This window comes from Poecilia reticulata, chromosome 14 (assembly GCF_904066995.2).
Source record: "Poecilia reticulata chromosome 14, P_reticulata-male-v2, whole genome shotgun sequence".
Lineage (NCBI taxonomy): Eukaryota > Metazoa > Chordata > Actinopteri > Cyprinodontiformes > Poeciliidae > Poecilia > Poecilia reticulata.
In genome coordinates, this window is record NC_088843.1 from 22,494,483 (window position 1) to 22,512,339 (window position 17,857).

The 17,857-nt window shown below is 40.6% G+C and overlaps 1 protein-coding gene across 6 annotated transcripts in view; it reads right to left on the reverse strand.

Moving 5' to 3' along the window:
* Positions 1 to 17,857, reverse strand: part of cadm1a (cell adhesion molecule 1a) — a 388,215-nt gene that overhangs the window by 7,600 nt on the left and 362,758 nt on the right. For all 6 annotated transcript variants that reach the window (XM_008428590.3, XM_008428589.3, XM_008428591.3 and 3 more), the window contains one exon: positions 3,555 to 3,683. In XM_008428590.3, coding sequence (XP_008426812.1) covers positions 3,555 to 3,683 — 129 coding nt within the window. The remainder of the gene's footprint in view (positions 1 to 3,554; positions 3,684 to 17,857) is intronic.

The window sequence follows — 17,857 nt, forward strand, 5'->3', positions numbered from 1 at the left end:
AAATTCTCCATTTTCCCCCGGTTTGCTTGCTGCAGGATTGGCACATGAAAATCAGGGCCTTGAAATGATCTTGAGTGCGCAGAGGAGTGTGGATCGCACGTTCGAATTAACCTTGTCAAGTTGGGCAAAAGAAAAGGCCACTTCAAACCTCATTTGCAAGATTTATTCACACCCTGTCACAGCGGACGAGTTTGGTAATGATGACAATATATCGAGGCTGAGTGAGGGAGAAAAATGCCAAACGTGAAAAATTACTGTTTGATCAGACAGAAACAAGGTGCTCAGTGGTGCTGCAGCAAGTACCAACCTGCTGGGGGATTTTCTTCTGTTCTGCTTTAATGTCACACTCAGACCAAACTAATGTTAATATTACACAAATATAACCTGAATAAACACAAAAAACAGCTTTCGACAGCGGCCTGGCCCTGTGTGAAAAAGTGATTGCCCTTGAAACGTAATCCGGTCAAATGCCTCATTTCAGCAGTAAGGCAGTCCAGAGTGTTTTATATGGTAAAAACATAATTAACAAACAAAACCAAAGACCAAACATTTCAGTGGCAAAATAAGAAGTAAAGAAAATTTATAATCCAGACTAAAATATGGCTGAAAAATGTACCGTTTCATATCAGTCAATTCGTATAATAATTGATTAGTTTATGGTTTTAAATACCTGAAATATTACCAACCTGATGGTGTGACCTTTCCTGTTTTATAGACAGTTTTTACTCCATGTTGGTTTTTATTTTTAAGCAGTTATGAAGCTCAGTTGGGAAACCTTGAACTGCTGCTGCGCCAGTTACTCAACAGGTTGTTGCTAGGCAACCAAAGACTGAGTGAGTTGTTTGGTAACCAAAGAGAGGAGGTGAAGCTGCTGGTGCGCTTCGGATCATTGTCCTGCTGCAGAACCAACATGATCTGGACCTTAAGAGCCAAGTTCAGTTACAGCCACAGACCATCATACAGCCACCACCATGTTTCATCCAGACCATCATGCTGCCACCACCATGTTTCATCCAGACCATCATGCTGCCACCACCATGTTTCATCCAGACCATCATGCTGCCACCACCATGTTTCATCCAGACAATCATGCTGCCACCACCATGTTTCATCCAGACCATCATGCTGCCACCACCATGTTTCATCCAGACCATCATGCTGCCACCACCATGTTTCATCCAGACCATCATGCTGCCACCACCATGTTTCATCCAGACCATCATGCTGCCACCACCATGTTTCATCCAGACCATCATGCTGCCACCACCATGTATCATTCATCCAGACCATCATGCTGCCACCACCATGTATCATCCAGCCCATCATGCTGCCCCCACCATGTTTCTCCAGACCATCATGCTCCACCACCAGTTTCATCCGACCACATGCTCCACCACCATTTTCATCCGACCTCATGCTGCCACCACCATGTTTCATCCAGACCATCATGCTGCCACCACCGTGTTTCATCCAGACCATCATACAGCCACCACCATGTTTCGCTCTGTGGATGATGCTCCTCTTCTGGAAAATGCTGTCCTACTTCTAAGCTAGATGTAATAAATAAATAAAATAATTATTGTGGATTAGATTGTTGTAGGGTTCTTCCTGTTAAAAGGAGTTGTTTCTTTCCATTGTCAGTGGCGCAAAAAGTGGGTATGCAGGGTATGCAACGCATTGGGGCGCAGCACCAGAGGGGGCGCCAAAACCCTGTCTGGAGGGGGCGGCGCGCCGATGATGTTTTCCCATACACTTCAGCGCGCCTTACGCTCCTTCACCTCGCGCACATAATGAGGCAAATGTAGCGAGTTTTACCCCTCACGTATCGTCGCCTCGGGGGTGGGGGGGGGGGGCGCCGATCTATGTTTTCGCATCCACCTGAATAATGTGTAGTTGCGCCACTGTCCACTGTCACCACATGCTTGCTCAGACTGACTCAATGCATTCAGCCTGGCTTCCTTAAATCTAATGTTTTGCCATTTGGCATCAAATTATTGACTGATCTTGATTGTGTTCTATTAAAACTTGAAGTTTAGATTATCTTGGCTGTTAATTTCCACTAACATTGGAAAATGTATGACCTGTTGAAGTACTTGGCTGGCTGACCAACATTTCTGAAGCATTTGCTTTGGAGAAAAGCTGCCATACTGATAATGTGCTGATGCCAAGTAACCTGAAACTCTGACCCGAGCAGAATCATAACATAAAAAACATTTTTCTGCATCTCTAATTGCCTCATTTATGCCATTTCCCCTCTGAAGTGTTTAATGTACGCAATCCCATTTCCTCCTGCGTTGGAAACATTAACGTGTGAAATTCCTTATAGATTGTAATTATCCAGCCGTCATGAGGGCGGCGTACGATGAATGTCGTGCTATTCATCAGGACCGCTAGAAAAATGCAGTTTTACTCATCATCAGTAACCCGCAGCACTAATGGCTGCTCCTCCGTCTTTTGGCAAACTTCCAGCCAGTGATGTAATAAGAGAAACAAACTGAAGCACTTTACATCGTGACGGTGCAGATGGCGCTCCAGAGTATAAAAATGAGCTTCTAAGAAATGTTTCGGCTTAAATATCTTAAAATAAAATTCTTAATTCGTCTCCTCAATCTGACCATTTTAAGAGGAATATTTGACCTTTGAACCCTTCAAGCTTTTATTATTTTTTTATGGGATTTAAAAAGCTCACACACAAGAGACAAAGCAATGGCAACTGAGCAACTTGTCCAATAAAAAAAACAAACAAACCCCGAATTCTCATTTATCTAGTTGATTCTTTGAAAAAAACCAAAGATACCACAGACTGTGGACACTGACATTAGCGTTAGCTTCTGCGTTGCTGCTACATGTTTAGCTTTGAGATGCTATTTCAGGCCTGAACAGCTTTGCTGACAGGCAAACTCCTTTTAGCACAACTTGAACACAACAATAGTCTTTTCCAGCGTCCAATCAGATTGCTTTGGAAGCTGAAATTAACTCTTAGTAAGCTGAGAGAAGCGGTTTCTTTCTCCATCGTTGTCATTTGCGGATTTCACTTGTGCATCAGGTTTCTGGGAGTACCAGAAACATGTGAATAAAAAGGTTCCGGCTTGGGAAGAAGATGTTACTGCATTAAAATCTCTGTAATTATTTGATCATATTTGAAAAATTTAAGTCCAGACCCTACCTCAAAGGTTACATATTAATAAAAGTTTAACTTATTTACTTCTGTACTTTAAAACTGAAGAAGCTTTTTGGATGAGAGATGAAACATTTTCAAGAAACAGTAGAATAAGTTCTATGTAAGCACTTAGGGTTAGCTTACCTACTAATGTATCGCCTGAGTATAAAAAGGGAGTCTATGTCAAATTAGAAGCTCAAGTTGCCATCTCTGGCATTATCATGTAGACTAATAATTTTCTGAAGAAAAGCCACAGTACCAAGAAAACCTGAGAAAAACTGTCTAGTTGAAAGCAGAGTGAAAATAAACTATGGGTAGTTTAAAACTTTTGCACATCTACTAGAACAAACAAAACTTTAGTAAGTGAGACCCAGAGTATGAACTGGTCTGCTACCTTTGTGTCTTGCAAAGTAGCGTCCCAAGACGATGAGCAGGCAGAGCATGGCGAAGACGACCACGGCCACCACTCCTCCAATGACGGCGTGGTCCACCGTCCTCGGTGTGCCTTCTCCAGCTCGAGAGTCTGAGAAGAGAAAAGTCCATGAGAGAAACAGAACCCATAAAACCACCTGCGACACGGTGGGAAAGGCGTTTAGCTACCGAACCGCTGTGGATCTGACAGAGAAATGTAACGTAGATGTAGGTTCCTCTTAATGGAGAAGAACCTAAAATCTGCTGCTGTAGCAACTCAAAAACACGGTGGTGTGGGTCGCCTGTGACCGAGCGACTAACTCACATTTTATTAATATATAAATGTTACTTCTATCGTTCAATATAAACTAGATTATTGTGTTAATTTTATTAATCAATTTATTGAAAAACATGAAAAAAGACACCAAAGTTAAACTGAAGTAGCAACACTTGATAGTTAAATTTAGATATAAATCTAAATAACACAATATTTAATAAAGTATTCACACGCCTGCAGCTTTTCCACATTTGTCACAACAAATGATCAAGTATTGTCTGGGATTATAAATCATAAACCAACACAGAGTTGAGGATAATTGCAAAGTGGAAAGAAAATCATGTGAAATGGCGGTGAATCCTCCCAGGAGAGGCTAAATCACTGAAATGACTCCAACAGCTCATCACTATTTGCGTTTCCATCAACGTTTTCATGTTGGTTTGGTTCAGTAGTGGAGGTCCAACTGTGATCTGGAACATTTCATCTTGTTGTGACTAGTCTGGTTCTTTGACTCCAGCAGGAAATCACCTTAAAAAGCTAATCGAGCTCCTCAAAACATTGAGAAAGACTTTTTTCCCTCTTATTTTGTCAAACATAAAGCTGCAACTAACGGTCACAAATTGCCACAGTTCACAGTTTGAGTTCAGTTTGAGATGATTTTTAAAAAAAGTCAGGAACTATAAATGGTTTTTAAATTTTCCTTCCTTTGACGGTTCAAACAAAGAGCCATGCAGTTTAAAATCCACCTCCCCATGTGAGATAATGAAACCACAGTGGCTGTGTTTCCCTTAATGAAAGTAATTGCACCTAAGTGATAGTTTCTGCGTATAAATTGCCTCCCGGGACGTTTCCAGGAACTGTCAGGGGTCTGCGGCTCGTTTCAAACTGACCCCAGAGCAGATTGACACTGCTTTTCGGTGTGATTTAAATAAAAATTACTACCTTTTAAACCGACTTTGCAATTATTTCTCATCCTGCTGTTTGCAGAGCAGAGAGGAAGTTAGACGGCGCTGAATTCATGAATGCATTACATCTGCTGCCCCCTACAGGACAAGCCTCCACAACAGACGAATAAACTTTTATTTGCTGTGCTGACTTTGAATTCATCTCACTCCGTTTCTCCACTAAAATTAATTTAAACCAGAAACTTTTGATGCAGACAATCACAACCGTCCTCTGCACCCCGTCTGCAGCCCTCCGCCCCCCACCCCCACCCCGAAGCCCACATTAACATCGTAATAGGAAAGTGTGTTAAAGCACAACTCTCGCAGCCTGACAAGAAGTGAATTGGATGTCAGAAGGATTCCTGCTCAGTTTAATTGAACTTGCCCGGCGCTAAAAAAAGAAAAACTGCAGTCAAAATAACCTATTAGATCTATAAGGTGAAGCTTTGTTGAGTTTGACAGGTAGAACAGCACTGACCTCCACAGCGCTGTTTTCATCACAGTGTTAAGAAAATGGTCTGAGTAAATATAAAAAGCATTTTTAAAACAGTAACTACCCCCTAAACTTAATCATTTTGTCCCAATCGTCTTGTTCTGTCAGCTACATTGGAGGTTTTTAGACCCTAAACATCCTATTTAAGGTCACCACACACCATCCCAACCAGATTTAAATCAGACCAGTTGGTGAATAGACATGCTATTCACTAGCCTCTCCAAAGCTAATGGTAGTAAGTAGCCTCCTTCTGATTTGTTAGCATCAGCCGATCATTTACCGTTGTTGGCCAATCATTAATCAGATCAGTTGCTAGCTTCAGAATAAATGTAGCTTCCTGCGACAAGTTTTCTCTGATGTAGTCAGTACAAGTCAGCCTAGGCATGCTAGTTGTTAGTCTCTCCAAAGCTAATGCTAGACCATCTTTGCTAAAGACCAGCAGAGGAAGTAGCCAACCCAGTGGGCGACCAACCTATGTGTGCTTGTCACTAGCCTCTCCAAAGCTAACGCTAGTGAGTTGCCTCAGTTACCGTTACTAGCCGCTCATTACTCAGAACGGTAGCTAGCTTAGAAATGCATTTAGCGTCCTGTAACAAGGAAACAGCCCCCGCTGGGTCCCAATAGTCTTAATTTTGGCTCTGAAACTGCACCAGTTGCAGACCTTGGTTTAAACCAGTGGTTATTTGAGCTAACATTGCGGTTTCCTCTGACATCAGATGATTTTTCTCCACACAATGGCAGCTCTTTGGATACTTCTTCTCTTTCTTCACTATTCTCTGTAAAACTGACAGATGTTTGTACGCAGATGTATGTCGTGTTCTTATTCTCCTGTGAAATTAGAACTTTTCAACTGAATCAATAAAAGCCTTAAATTAATATGACATTCATGCTGATGAGCTGTAATAAATAGTTTGAGGCTGGTTATAAACCATGTCACAAATCTCGCCTGGAATGTAATTAGCGGGAAACTCGCAGGATCTTCGTTAAAGCACCGTGAAGATGCATCGTGTTGATGAGACCAAATGGGTTATTAAAGGACTTAATGTAGCAGCAAAAAAATAACATTAACCTCAGAATGGAAGTTGTGAACTGAAGATGTAGGACATTATGAGAAAAAACAAACTGTGTAAGAGATAGTCATAATTACTTCCCCAGCAGTAGCTCATGTTTAATGGCTCTCAGCTACTGTACCGTCCTTTTACAGCTAAGGACGTATACCTGCTCTACTTACTGCTCATTTTGAAATTTTTTTATTGACACACTTTAAATTTAGCACAGCAGAGTCTCCTGAAAGTTTTCTGTGCTTTCATTTTCAAACTTTATCTTGAAATGTGCTTGAATTCTAAAAGCAGAGTTAAGGTTGGACGGTATGGCTGAAAATTGAATCACAATATAAGCGTTTCATATCAGTGGATTTCAAACGTTATTGATTAGTTTTTTTTATTGTTTTAATGTCTGAAATACTGCCAAACTGGTGGAGTGACCTTTCCTGTTTTATCTACAGCTTTCACAACACGTAACTTTTTTTTAAAGCCATTATGGTGCACAAAGGCAAAACCTGAAACTGCTGCAGTGCACGTTACTCAGCAGGTTGTTGCTAGGTAACCAAAGAGTGAGTGAGTTGCTAGGTAACCCAAGAGTAAGTGAGTCAACTGTTGTCACCAACCTAGCTTAATGGGGCGTGAGAGTTTGAGAGGCTAAGGCTTTTCTTCTACCTACATCTCCCAGAATGCTGTGCGGTTCTGGATGCGAGTTCAGTGAATATTCTATACATTGTCACCTTCATAAAATATTGGCCTAAGTCATTTTTTTTGCCAAATGTTATTTTGGCAATAAAACCAACTTTCTACACTGTGGACCAAAATCTCCAAATTGAAAGTATTCAGGGGATAAAATTGTTTTTCTCCCCAAGTGAAAAACCTGAAAATAATGTGAAATCTCTCTCTTTTACCTGCACAACAATAAATAAAACACACAATATTTTATATTTACCTTAGCATTTAATCATTTAACACTTGGACTTATTTTCCATTTTTTTAAGTCTATAAAATGTTTTTGGTTTATTCAAAGAAATAGCCAAACATTGCTGTATTTAGCCAAATACAACAGATGGGTGTTGGGATGTCTGTATTTAATTAAAAACTCCAAACAAGATGTTTGTGACAGCGCTTATTACAAGACAAAAAAAAGGCTAACTAAAGAAAAAGGATTTTTGTTGCACTTAATATTTTTAGTTGAAAGATATAAACTTGCCATGGAAGATATGCTAAAAAAAAAAGCCAAAAAAAGTGTTTGAAGGCCATAAAAAGTTAATCCAAGGACCACAAAATAACAAAAAAGGGAAAAAAATTATGATATTGAAAGTTGAATATTGTATCAGATGTATTATACACTGATATTGATCATGTGATTATCCCAAACGGAGGATCCAGCAGGCAATCGGGAGCGGCCATTTTGGCGGGAGAGAAACCCAGGTGTGAGAGTTTCTCATTTTCATGGAACATGTTGACGAAGACGTGAAAGATCTCCTAATTGGATCTCCTAATCTGCTAATTAAGCATTGGTGATTTGGGCGCTGTGCCTGTAGATAGAGGGGCAATAAGGAATACAGCAGCACAATGTGGGCGGAGTGTCACCGGCGCACAATGCCTCGTCAAGATCCACTTCCAATGCCAGCAACGCTGCTGGTTAAAGAGTGAATGTAATTAAAGCACCAATGAACCTATTCATTGAACCTATTTAAAAATGTCAGGGAAATCTTTCGCCTCTCGGGTGGCGAGCTACACCGCTTCCATACAGAACGACTCCGCTGAAGGTTTATTAAGCCTTCCTGAAAGGTGTCAGAAAAAGGGCTTTTCATTTCGCTTCTGAAGCCGTGTAAAAAACCTTTGAAAAGTTCAAATTTAAATAATAAAAACAGGCAAATTATTCTTCTCCAGCAGTGATTCAAGAGATGGCTTCATCAGCCAGAGGAGTGTTTTTTATGAATTATTTTGAGACGTTAGAGTAACTGGAAAACGTAAAAAAAATGAAGGAAAAAGGCTCCTCAGTAGTTAAATAAGATATATTGTTATGTTTCTGCATCAATCAGGCAGAAATGGAGAGGCAAGCTGGAAAAGTGTCAGAAGAAGAGCAGAAGAAGAAGAAACATCCTGGATGCTTTGGGTCCTGCAGCAAGTCGACATCTACATCCACTCCAGGAGCTCATCAACGACTCATCCAGAAGAACAGTGACCTGCATCAGCTAAGGTCAAAGGTCATGATTCAACAATAAGACAAAGAGAAAATATCTTCCACTGGAGAGTTTCAAGACCAGAACAACTGACCTGACTCACATTTACTAAACATCCTGATAATCCTGAAGACTTCTGGGAAAATCTTCTCTTGGCTTGAAGAAGTAGAATGGATCTTTCTGGAGTAAAACTGGAGTAATTTCCAGTCTGAATGATGGTGGCGGTGGAGAGATGCAGCTCTGAATATCAACCTGAACTGCAAAACGGGATTTAAAACGACCTCATCTTAATTCAGGGAAATCTTACATCTTCAAAGAGTTCTGTAGTTTATCAGATTCAAGGAAGGGAGGAAGGAAAGAAGGAAGGATAAGAGAAAGGAAGGAAGAAAGGAAAAAAAGAGGAGAGAAAAGATGGCAGGCAGAAAGGAAGGATGGAAAATATGAAGAAAGGAAACAAAGAAGGAGAAAAGATAGGAAGGAAACAATAGCACAGATGGGCTGTTGTTCGCACTGGATTTATTGCTGATTGCCCTGAATAGGATAGTGTTAGCCTTAGATAGGCTAGCAGTAGTCTGTTTAGGCTTGTGCTAGTCCTGAAAGATGAAGTCCTGTTGAAGTCCTGTTGAAGGCTAATGCCATTGATAGGTCTGCATTAGCCTTCAACAGGTTTGCATTAGCCTTGGATAGACTAGCGTTAGTTTCTATAGGCTAGCAATAGCTTTTGATAGGCTATCGCTAATCCTGAATAAGTTAGCATTAGCCGTCGATAGACTTGGATTACCCTTGGATAGGCTAACACATCGCATGCCTAGGCTGGTTTGGCCTAGCACTTTTTTCTAATGCAAACTTTATAGAGAAAACTGGCTGGCAAACAATATCTAAGCGACATACAACAAATGTGCTTATGTGTTTTTGAAACAGTTCACTGTAATCCAGCGTGACACCTAGCATAAACACCGTATTCATGCTACTGACTCTGCAGATGGCCAAAGGGGAATTCTGCTAGATTTTTTACTGCCTTGAACATCTTTAGTTAGCTCTAGTTTAAAAACTTCAATACTTGGACTCATAAAACATGGACTAGATTATTCAACAATAAAAGCAGAATATTACCGGGTGTGAAAACACACTTTGTTTAACTAAATAAGACAAACCCAAAGAGTCAGAATTTGCATTTCATTATCATTTTTTTAATCTTTTTCACTCTCCAGTTTTCTTTCTCTTCAGCGGGAAATTAGGTTTTTAAATAAAACATGCACTGAAAGTTAAGTATCATCGGGTGTTGAGGTAGAAAATCTATTTTCTGGCACCAACATCTCAGCCAGCTTTTAAAACACATTCAAAGGCCTAAATCTGGTTACAGGATTAAATATCTAATTTACAGCAGGTGGAGAGCTGCATGGGTAAATAAAACCCTCTCATATTTCCCCCACATGTAATATCAGCCTGTGTGTATGTAATGAACTCCACTTCTGGTGTCAAACAATATAGAGAAGAGAAAGCGTTCCAGCTAGTAAGCCAAGGCGAGCCAACAGTACATTACCTCCTTTGGAAACCTTGCACCTTTTTTTATCTGACGGGGCCATTCATCATTTATCTAATCATGGCAAGTCCTCATCCAAAATGTAATATAATTATGGGCTATAACTGTTCTCAGGATATTAAGCTGTATCTGGGCCACGGCTAGCTCAATAAACACCTTCTAATAATGGCTTTTAGTGGTCTCTGGAGCGACTTATCCTAACACACAGAGGACTCTCTACGGCTCCCAGGGCCAAATGAGTTTGCAGCTTGTTGCAGAGATGCACATCAGTCCTGTTAATGGGGACACAGTTTGGCAAAAAAAGAGAAAGAAAGTGGCCCAGTGGTGCTTCTCACCAGCCTCCAGACTATTCTTTGCGTGATTATCTACCCGACTCTCTCCTCCCACCCTGCTGTCGCCGAGCTGCACCAGTCACCCCATCGACGGCTGGAGACATTGCCCTGGTTGGTGCAGCTGCATTCCCCTAAATAAACAATCACCTGACGAGCACAAATAAGGTCAAAACAATTATTAGCCGTGTTTTAATCATAAAGAAAAGGCCAGGAGATAAATAAGCCGTACTGGAGAGAAAACACAGACTCCCAAAGTGGAGTGCCATGCCGCCTCTTCCCCTGCCTCATTGATAACAACAACAGAGACTCTGTGTAGCCCGGTGTTGTGTGACAGAATGGCATCAGTGAAATGACATCGGGGGCTTTGTGTAGATCTGTGAAAACAGCAGACGCAGCCCTGAGTGAAGGAGCCGTGCCAACAGCAATACAGAGCTAATCCTGGAGAAGAAGCCAAGACAATGGCTGCATTAACATACCGACAGTAAACAGACAGCGGTGCACTCGCCGGTCAAGGTCGTCCATGAACCACTCACGGATTAATACACAAACTTGTGTGCCAAAGTAAAATGTTAGCATTGAGTTGTTTTTGGGGAACCAGAACTTCATCATCTGCTTCATCTCCAGCATGAGGTGGTTCTCTTTCTCTCTGCTCTGAGTCAAACCAACCAAACAACTTGTTCCCCTCCTCACCTGTGAGGGCGCTGCACCAAGAACCACTGAAGGAAACTACACAAAAACCTCTGAAGAAGACACTGAGAACTTCCTTCTTCACTGAATGGAAACAACAGCATGCTGGGGTCAGATTGTAGCAGCATAATTTGCTAAAAGATCATGAGCCATTTCTCCTGCTAGTGCCAGGCTAATGCGTTTGTTTTAGTTGTCTTTACCCAAAATGCCTTGTGCTATAGTGCGATCCAGCTTTCGAAGCGGTTTCCGGTCCGCTTTGCGTTCACATACACATTAATAATTCACTCCAACTGAAGCGAGACAGAGGTTTGTAGGCAGACAAGAGTTCACTGTTTTGGTGCAATTACTTATCTGTTTTAAGATAAATGTCAATATAAATTAGCTTAAATTAAAAGTTAAAATAGTGATACTGTGATAAAAGATTATTATTTTAAGGTTTTTCATTCATCTTTACCAGTCAAAATGTCATGAATGAAGCTAAAAACATCAGACTTTTCCAGCTTTTTTCCTGTCTGAATCCTTTAACCCGGCTGACTGCAGGGTGTTGGTCTTCAGTTCAAACTGGAAGTAAAAGCAAAGGAAACATGGAGGATGGACGGTGGAGAGGATCCCTGCAGTTATTCAGAACATCACTGAAAGAAAAAACATTAGTGATGTTTTCCCTGATAAATTCCAGCTTGGTACATTTTAGAAATGAACCTGGAAAACCTCCACGGCGGCTTTGCCTGCCAAAAAGCGAGCGAGCGAAGCGTTTCAGGGATCTCAGCAGCTGGAACGGTGAGATTAAATTAGAACAGGAAAGAGTGGAAGAAGGTGCTTTACTATGGATATTAATAATCAATTTCGATTTCCTCTGAGATCTAATTTTTACCTTGTTGAAATAGAAATACTTTAGAGTGTGACCCACATTCTAGGACAAAAGAACATAATAGTCCATGAAGGATAATTGGAACTTTTGATGAAAACTGTAAAACTGTCATATTTGTGGGAAGATATATTTTAATGTAAAAAATAAAACATTAAATAAAATTGTCTGTTTCAAAATAATAGTATTTTTTAGGGAACACCTCCTGAGGTGTCACAGAGTGTGACAGTCAGTGACAGAGACCATGGGGTGGGAAGATTTTACTCAGTTATATTAATCGATTTTCGAGTCCATCCATCCATTCATCTTCTTTACACCCTTGTCCCTTAGTGGGGTCGGGAGGGTTGCTGGTGCCTATCTCCAGCTAATGTTCTGGGCGAGACGATTTTCGAGTCAAAGCGATTATTCATAATGATTTCTGCTTTAATCTATGAATGTGCAAAAGATTCTTGTGATCTTCCTGGGAATCGATAAAAGACTAAATGACTCCAAATGTTTGCCTTCACCAAAGACGGGGCCGGTTGGATCCCTCTCTCTCTCTCATTTTTGTAGCTTCCTCTTTGTTTTGGTGCTTTCCACGTATGCTCCAGAACCGTCTCCATGGCGACGTCAGAACACCGTTTCAAAATGGAGGCTCGCAGGCAGTATGTTTTGGGACATTTTAGGTCGATTTTGAAAGCTAATAAATGAGAACTGGGATTTTATGTGAATCCATTTTTTTGGCACACCCCTCCCTAACAGATCCATAATTCTCTCTATTTAAAGTGGGAAAGACAAGAAAACATGATATTTAAATGTGTGTGTAGAAACACCAAAGGATAACTTCCTTGATTTAACAAGATATTGCTCCTGAATTTATTTCCAAGCTCTGGCAGTTAAATGTTTCAGGACGACTAAAATATGACATGAAGGTCACATGCTTCACTGTTGCCAGTAAAACCAAGTTATTTTTCACCTTGTGTGACATGAAGCAGCTGAAGGAGACGACGCGAGCGGCCATTATGGTGCAGGTGTTGTTGCAGCCAGCAGATGGTTGACTGACAGCTGCGATTAACGAGCATCTGGACGCCCTAATGAGGCTCTCTTTGTTATTACAGGCCATCACTATTACAGCACATAATCACACATTTTGTTCTATAATATTTCCAAATGCTTCTCAGACAAACCCTCTGTTATTTGGAAGACATTGTCTGGTAATGATGTCCATAACCGCAAAACCATCTGCTGGATTCTGTATGCGGATCTGGAGGTTTACAGGTAGCATTCAGGGGGAGGAGCAGGGGAAACTCTGGTTGCCATGGTGATATTAAGGCGGAGGGGATTAGCTGAATCTGTTTTGACCTTGACCGATTAAAGAAACGACCTCCAGTTGCTGCAACAAATCCACACCAGTAGAGTTAAACTGGTTCTACTGGTTACAGTTAAAGTGACTGAAAAGATGGCTGAACTTCCTTCAGGGTAAATGAAACGTCCGTCCATCCGTCTGTCTGTCCATTCATCGACTGAACTCTCCACCAAACCATACGTCTATCATCTGTTCCTGCTTCATCTCTAATATCATCCATCATCTTCTCTGCAGCTCATTTTCCAGAACCTGCTTGAACTTCATTGTTATGTGACTTTAATTAATATTAATTAACCAACAGCAGCTCATTTATATGTGTTTTGGTTTGATTATGGCTCATAATATTTCATACTTTAGTGACCACATACCCAAAACTAGGAACATAAATAATGTAAACGGTGTTCGATTTAAAATCTTGAGAAAAAAAACAAACTATAATTTAGCATTTTTAGTGATTATTTATCTCCATAACGCTGGTTAGACCCATGGAGTTTGAAATGTTTTGTTTTGAGAACAAAATGGAAGAGCTAAAAATGTCATCCATAACAAATTCTGCAAAGCAAGAGCCAAAGATAAAAGTTACCGGAGCTTCAAAACTTTACGACTCCTACCGAATAATTCGTCTCCTAATTTCACCATTAACAAAAACACTAATTAAAACTTAAAGGTAAGGCCGTTTTTCTTCCTCTGCTGAGAAGTTTTCAATCCCTGCAGCTGCTTCTTGATGAAAGCTGTTGATGCTTCATCTATTTCAGGACTTCTTGGTTTATTTCATCATGAAAAGCCAGACGGAACCTTAGAGGTTCACTTGACTTTCAGCAGGAGGCGAGTTATAAGGGGAGGTAAAAGGTTTGTGGAGGTGCTGGTGGTTTGGGGGGGGGTCTGTTTGTCACCTGTCACACTCAGTTGTGAGTCTCAAACTAATTAATGCAGCATATGTGGCTCATTTGAAGAGAGCCCCAAAGGCAGGTTGACTGCCAGATTAGAAAGTGACGCGTCTACCTGCACATACACACTCAGCGAACGCCAGTGGATCTTAAATAAAAAGGTCCAACTGGGCCATTAATGACTTCTCCGTCTTAATGAGGAAACCACATTAGATCTGGGCTGTTGCATTCTGGGACGAGCAGCAGGGTTTCCAATCTACTCTGAGTTTAACTCCTTGTGTGACTTCTGGAGTTAAACCTTTGGGTTCATTAGAAATCTGAGTCTCTTATTTGTATGTCCTTTGTTTGTCCCAACATGGACAGAAACGTCTCAGAATCTGAAAACCTCATACGACCACATGTGATAACCAAACATCGTGCTTAAATGGATGGATGGATGGATGGATGGTTTGATGGATGGATGCATGTTGGATGCATGGATGGACAGACGAACCATTTGATGGCTGGACAAATGGAAGGTTGAATGGATGGGTGTTTTGGTAGATGGATGAACGGTTGTTGGATAGACAGATGATAGATGGATGAAAGGCAAATAAATGGATGGATGGACAGATGAATGGATGGTTGGATGGATGAACGGGTGAACAATTGATTGACAGATAGATGGATAAACGGATGATTGGATGGTTCTGAATCATATCTTCATAATCGTATCTTCACTGATCTTTTTGGACATTTTTCCTCTCAGATTGGCATCGAACCATTTCAGAACCGGGTCAAACCACTTAAACCTGTTGACCCCTGTCTGCCCCCCGACCTGGCAACCAGAACCCCCCACCTGGCAACCAAAACCCCTCGACCTGGCAACCAAAACCCCTCGACCCGGCGACCGCAGCCCCTCCACCAGCCTCCCGTCCTCCATCCCGTCTCCTCCACTGATGGTCTGTAACGTCGTCCTTCTGCAGCGGCTCGGTTGTCGGATTAGAGACTGAAGTGGCGTCCTTCACTGCTGTTCCTGCGAGCAAAGTGGCCATTATGCCTCTGCGTCCCTCCTCCACTATTAGATCTCGGAGTGCAGCTCAATTATCCCACGACTTTCAACAGTTTGCTGACAGCCGCGTTGGCAGAGCGTATCCTTTTCCAGACGTGCTCACCTCTCCGGATGGGAAATTAGTCAGAGCACCGAACCATCGGCTTAAACAACTGACATTTTCCCTCAAGATGCCCTTTCATTAAGGGTGAGGAGACATGAGAGGACCAGAAGCTGATTGAACCTCCAACATCCAAACCCTGACTCTCACCCCGCTTCTTAGAAACAAGCTACTCCATAGGCGTCCAGAAAATCCTCCACAGCTTCTGATTGGTATTATCCATCATTTTTATTCAGGCTTAGAGAAGCTACATGATGAAAAAACTTCGACTCTCCTGAACTGCAGCCATGAAAACACATTTTTATGTCCTCTAAAGCAGCGTTTCTCAAACTTTTTCAGACTGAGGACCACTTCACCCATTTAACAAACACTCCCAGTCGAACTAACCTGAAATGTCAATAATATAACATCTTATTATATACAACCTGAAATGAAAACATTAGTCTCTTAACTCAGTTCAAATTTGATTATCCTAATGAGAAGGGTGATGCTGTTTTGTAAATGAGACTGGCCATGACAAAAAGATTAACAATACTCACTGCGGTTTGAGTCTGTTAGAGTGGATTTTAAACTTTCCAATGATGGAAAACACATGGATATAAAAAAAGAAGCTGTTCTTTTCTACAAGTGTTTGTGTGCATTAATAACATTATAGGGTTTTTTGTACTCTAGAAGCATAATTGCAGAAAAATATACTTTTCTTTCATTCCTATGAAAGCCCAATGTAAATAATTATTTCATTTTAGGTTTTCCAGATGCAGTTAGTTAGCATGGGGCGCAGCACTGCTAACCTAAATCTGCTGGCATGCTATGTATCATAACAATTTTCTAAAAACAATAAAAGTTCTGCACCTTTAACTAAAATAGTTTTCTCAGACTCAGAACTAGAAGCGGACTTGAAGTTTATCAACATTCATATCAAAATATGTCTGTTTCTCATGTAAAGTAGAATATCTAAGGCCTAATTTCTGTCTAAAACACCCACTCCTCCCATCTATTTTAGAGGGAAATGTACAATCTAAAGAGCAGCTCATGGTGTCTTACTGTTCTCTCTCTTTTAGCCTCAAAAAGCTGGCCATCGCCATGGCGACAACATTAAGGAGGGCACATAGAGCCAGGCGGTCAGTGCTGATGGCTTTCTAACAGATTCTGACTCGATAGTCACACTCTGAGCAAAGGGAATACAAACTTGCATTAATATTCCTCCAGAAGCTAGCTTAAAATCAAATATTAGCTCATTAACAGAACTCTGGAGGATTTAACTACAGACGGAGGAGAAAATTCAGGACAAGGGACAAGTCTAAAAGTTTTGACAACTCTTTATTTAGAGAGACAGTCATGTCTTTAGACTTCTAGAGAAAACCCATAAAGGCCAGGGAATGCAGAAAGATGAGAAACATCCTACTGCTACCAGCTAGCATGAAGCGCTAGCACCACATGACATGTCTCCAAAACGTAAAGTTTTACCTCCCTGAGTGCAAACAAACTGTAATCTGGCTTTTTATGTCACTACTGGAGGATTACCATCTTCCTCTCTGAGCAGAATTTCAGTCCATGTCGGTAAAGAACTTGTTTCACTGTGGATAGCGTCTCTCTCTTAACTGCTTTTGCCAAAATCTTTAGCAAATCCAAAATATTCTCATCAGATTTAGGAATAAAGAAAACATCAACACTGCAGAAACACAAAATTTTATCAAAAAGTATCTTTGTCTAGTTTCTAGAGCAAATAAAAAAATAAATAGAAACTTTTCAGCAAGAAATAGTAACTAGTTAAGTAATTCCTTAATAGTGAATAGAAGTATTGGTTCTATTGACAGATTATTTCACTTCTAAAATGGGAGAAATATTTTGTGAAATAATCTGCCAATGGAACTAGAACCTTTCTATCAATACTGAGGAATTATTGACCTAAAACAAGCTCCTATGTTTTGCTGAAAAACTTACTTGTAAGTTTTGTATTATTTAACGTACAAAACAAGATAAATATTTGGTAAGATTTTGTGTCTTTGCAGTCAAAACAAGAGCATGTGAAATGATTTATATAAATAGAAATGTCTGTGCAAATCCTTGGACATGAGGTCACTTTGCAGCCTTTTGTTTGGTTTCTTGTATTTATATAAATCATTTCACATGCTCTTGTTTTGACTGCAAAGACACAAAATCTTACCAAATATTTATCTTGCTTTTGTACATTAAATAATACAAAACTTAAAAGTAAGTTTTTCAGCAAAATATAGGAGCTTGTTTTAGGACAATAATTTGCAACAAAAGGCTGCAAAGTGACCGCATGCCAATGGGACTGTCTGATGCACATCATGCTGGACAACCTGACAAATTGCACCTTTATTGCTAATGCTGCTAATGTTTAGGCATGAGCACTGTAACCCAGACTAATTGTATGTTTAATCAGTGTGCGCTTAATGGCACTGGAATGACAAAACAAAGCTCTGCAGCACAGAGTTAAGCTGTTTTTAGCTGAATAATGAGCAGCTGCAGGGTCCATTCATTCTTTAATTTCCTGTCTTTCTCC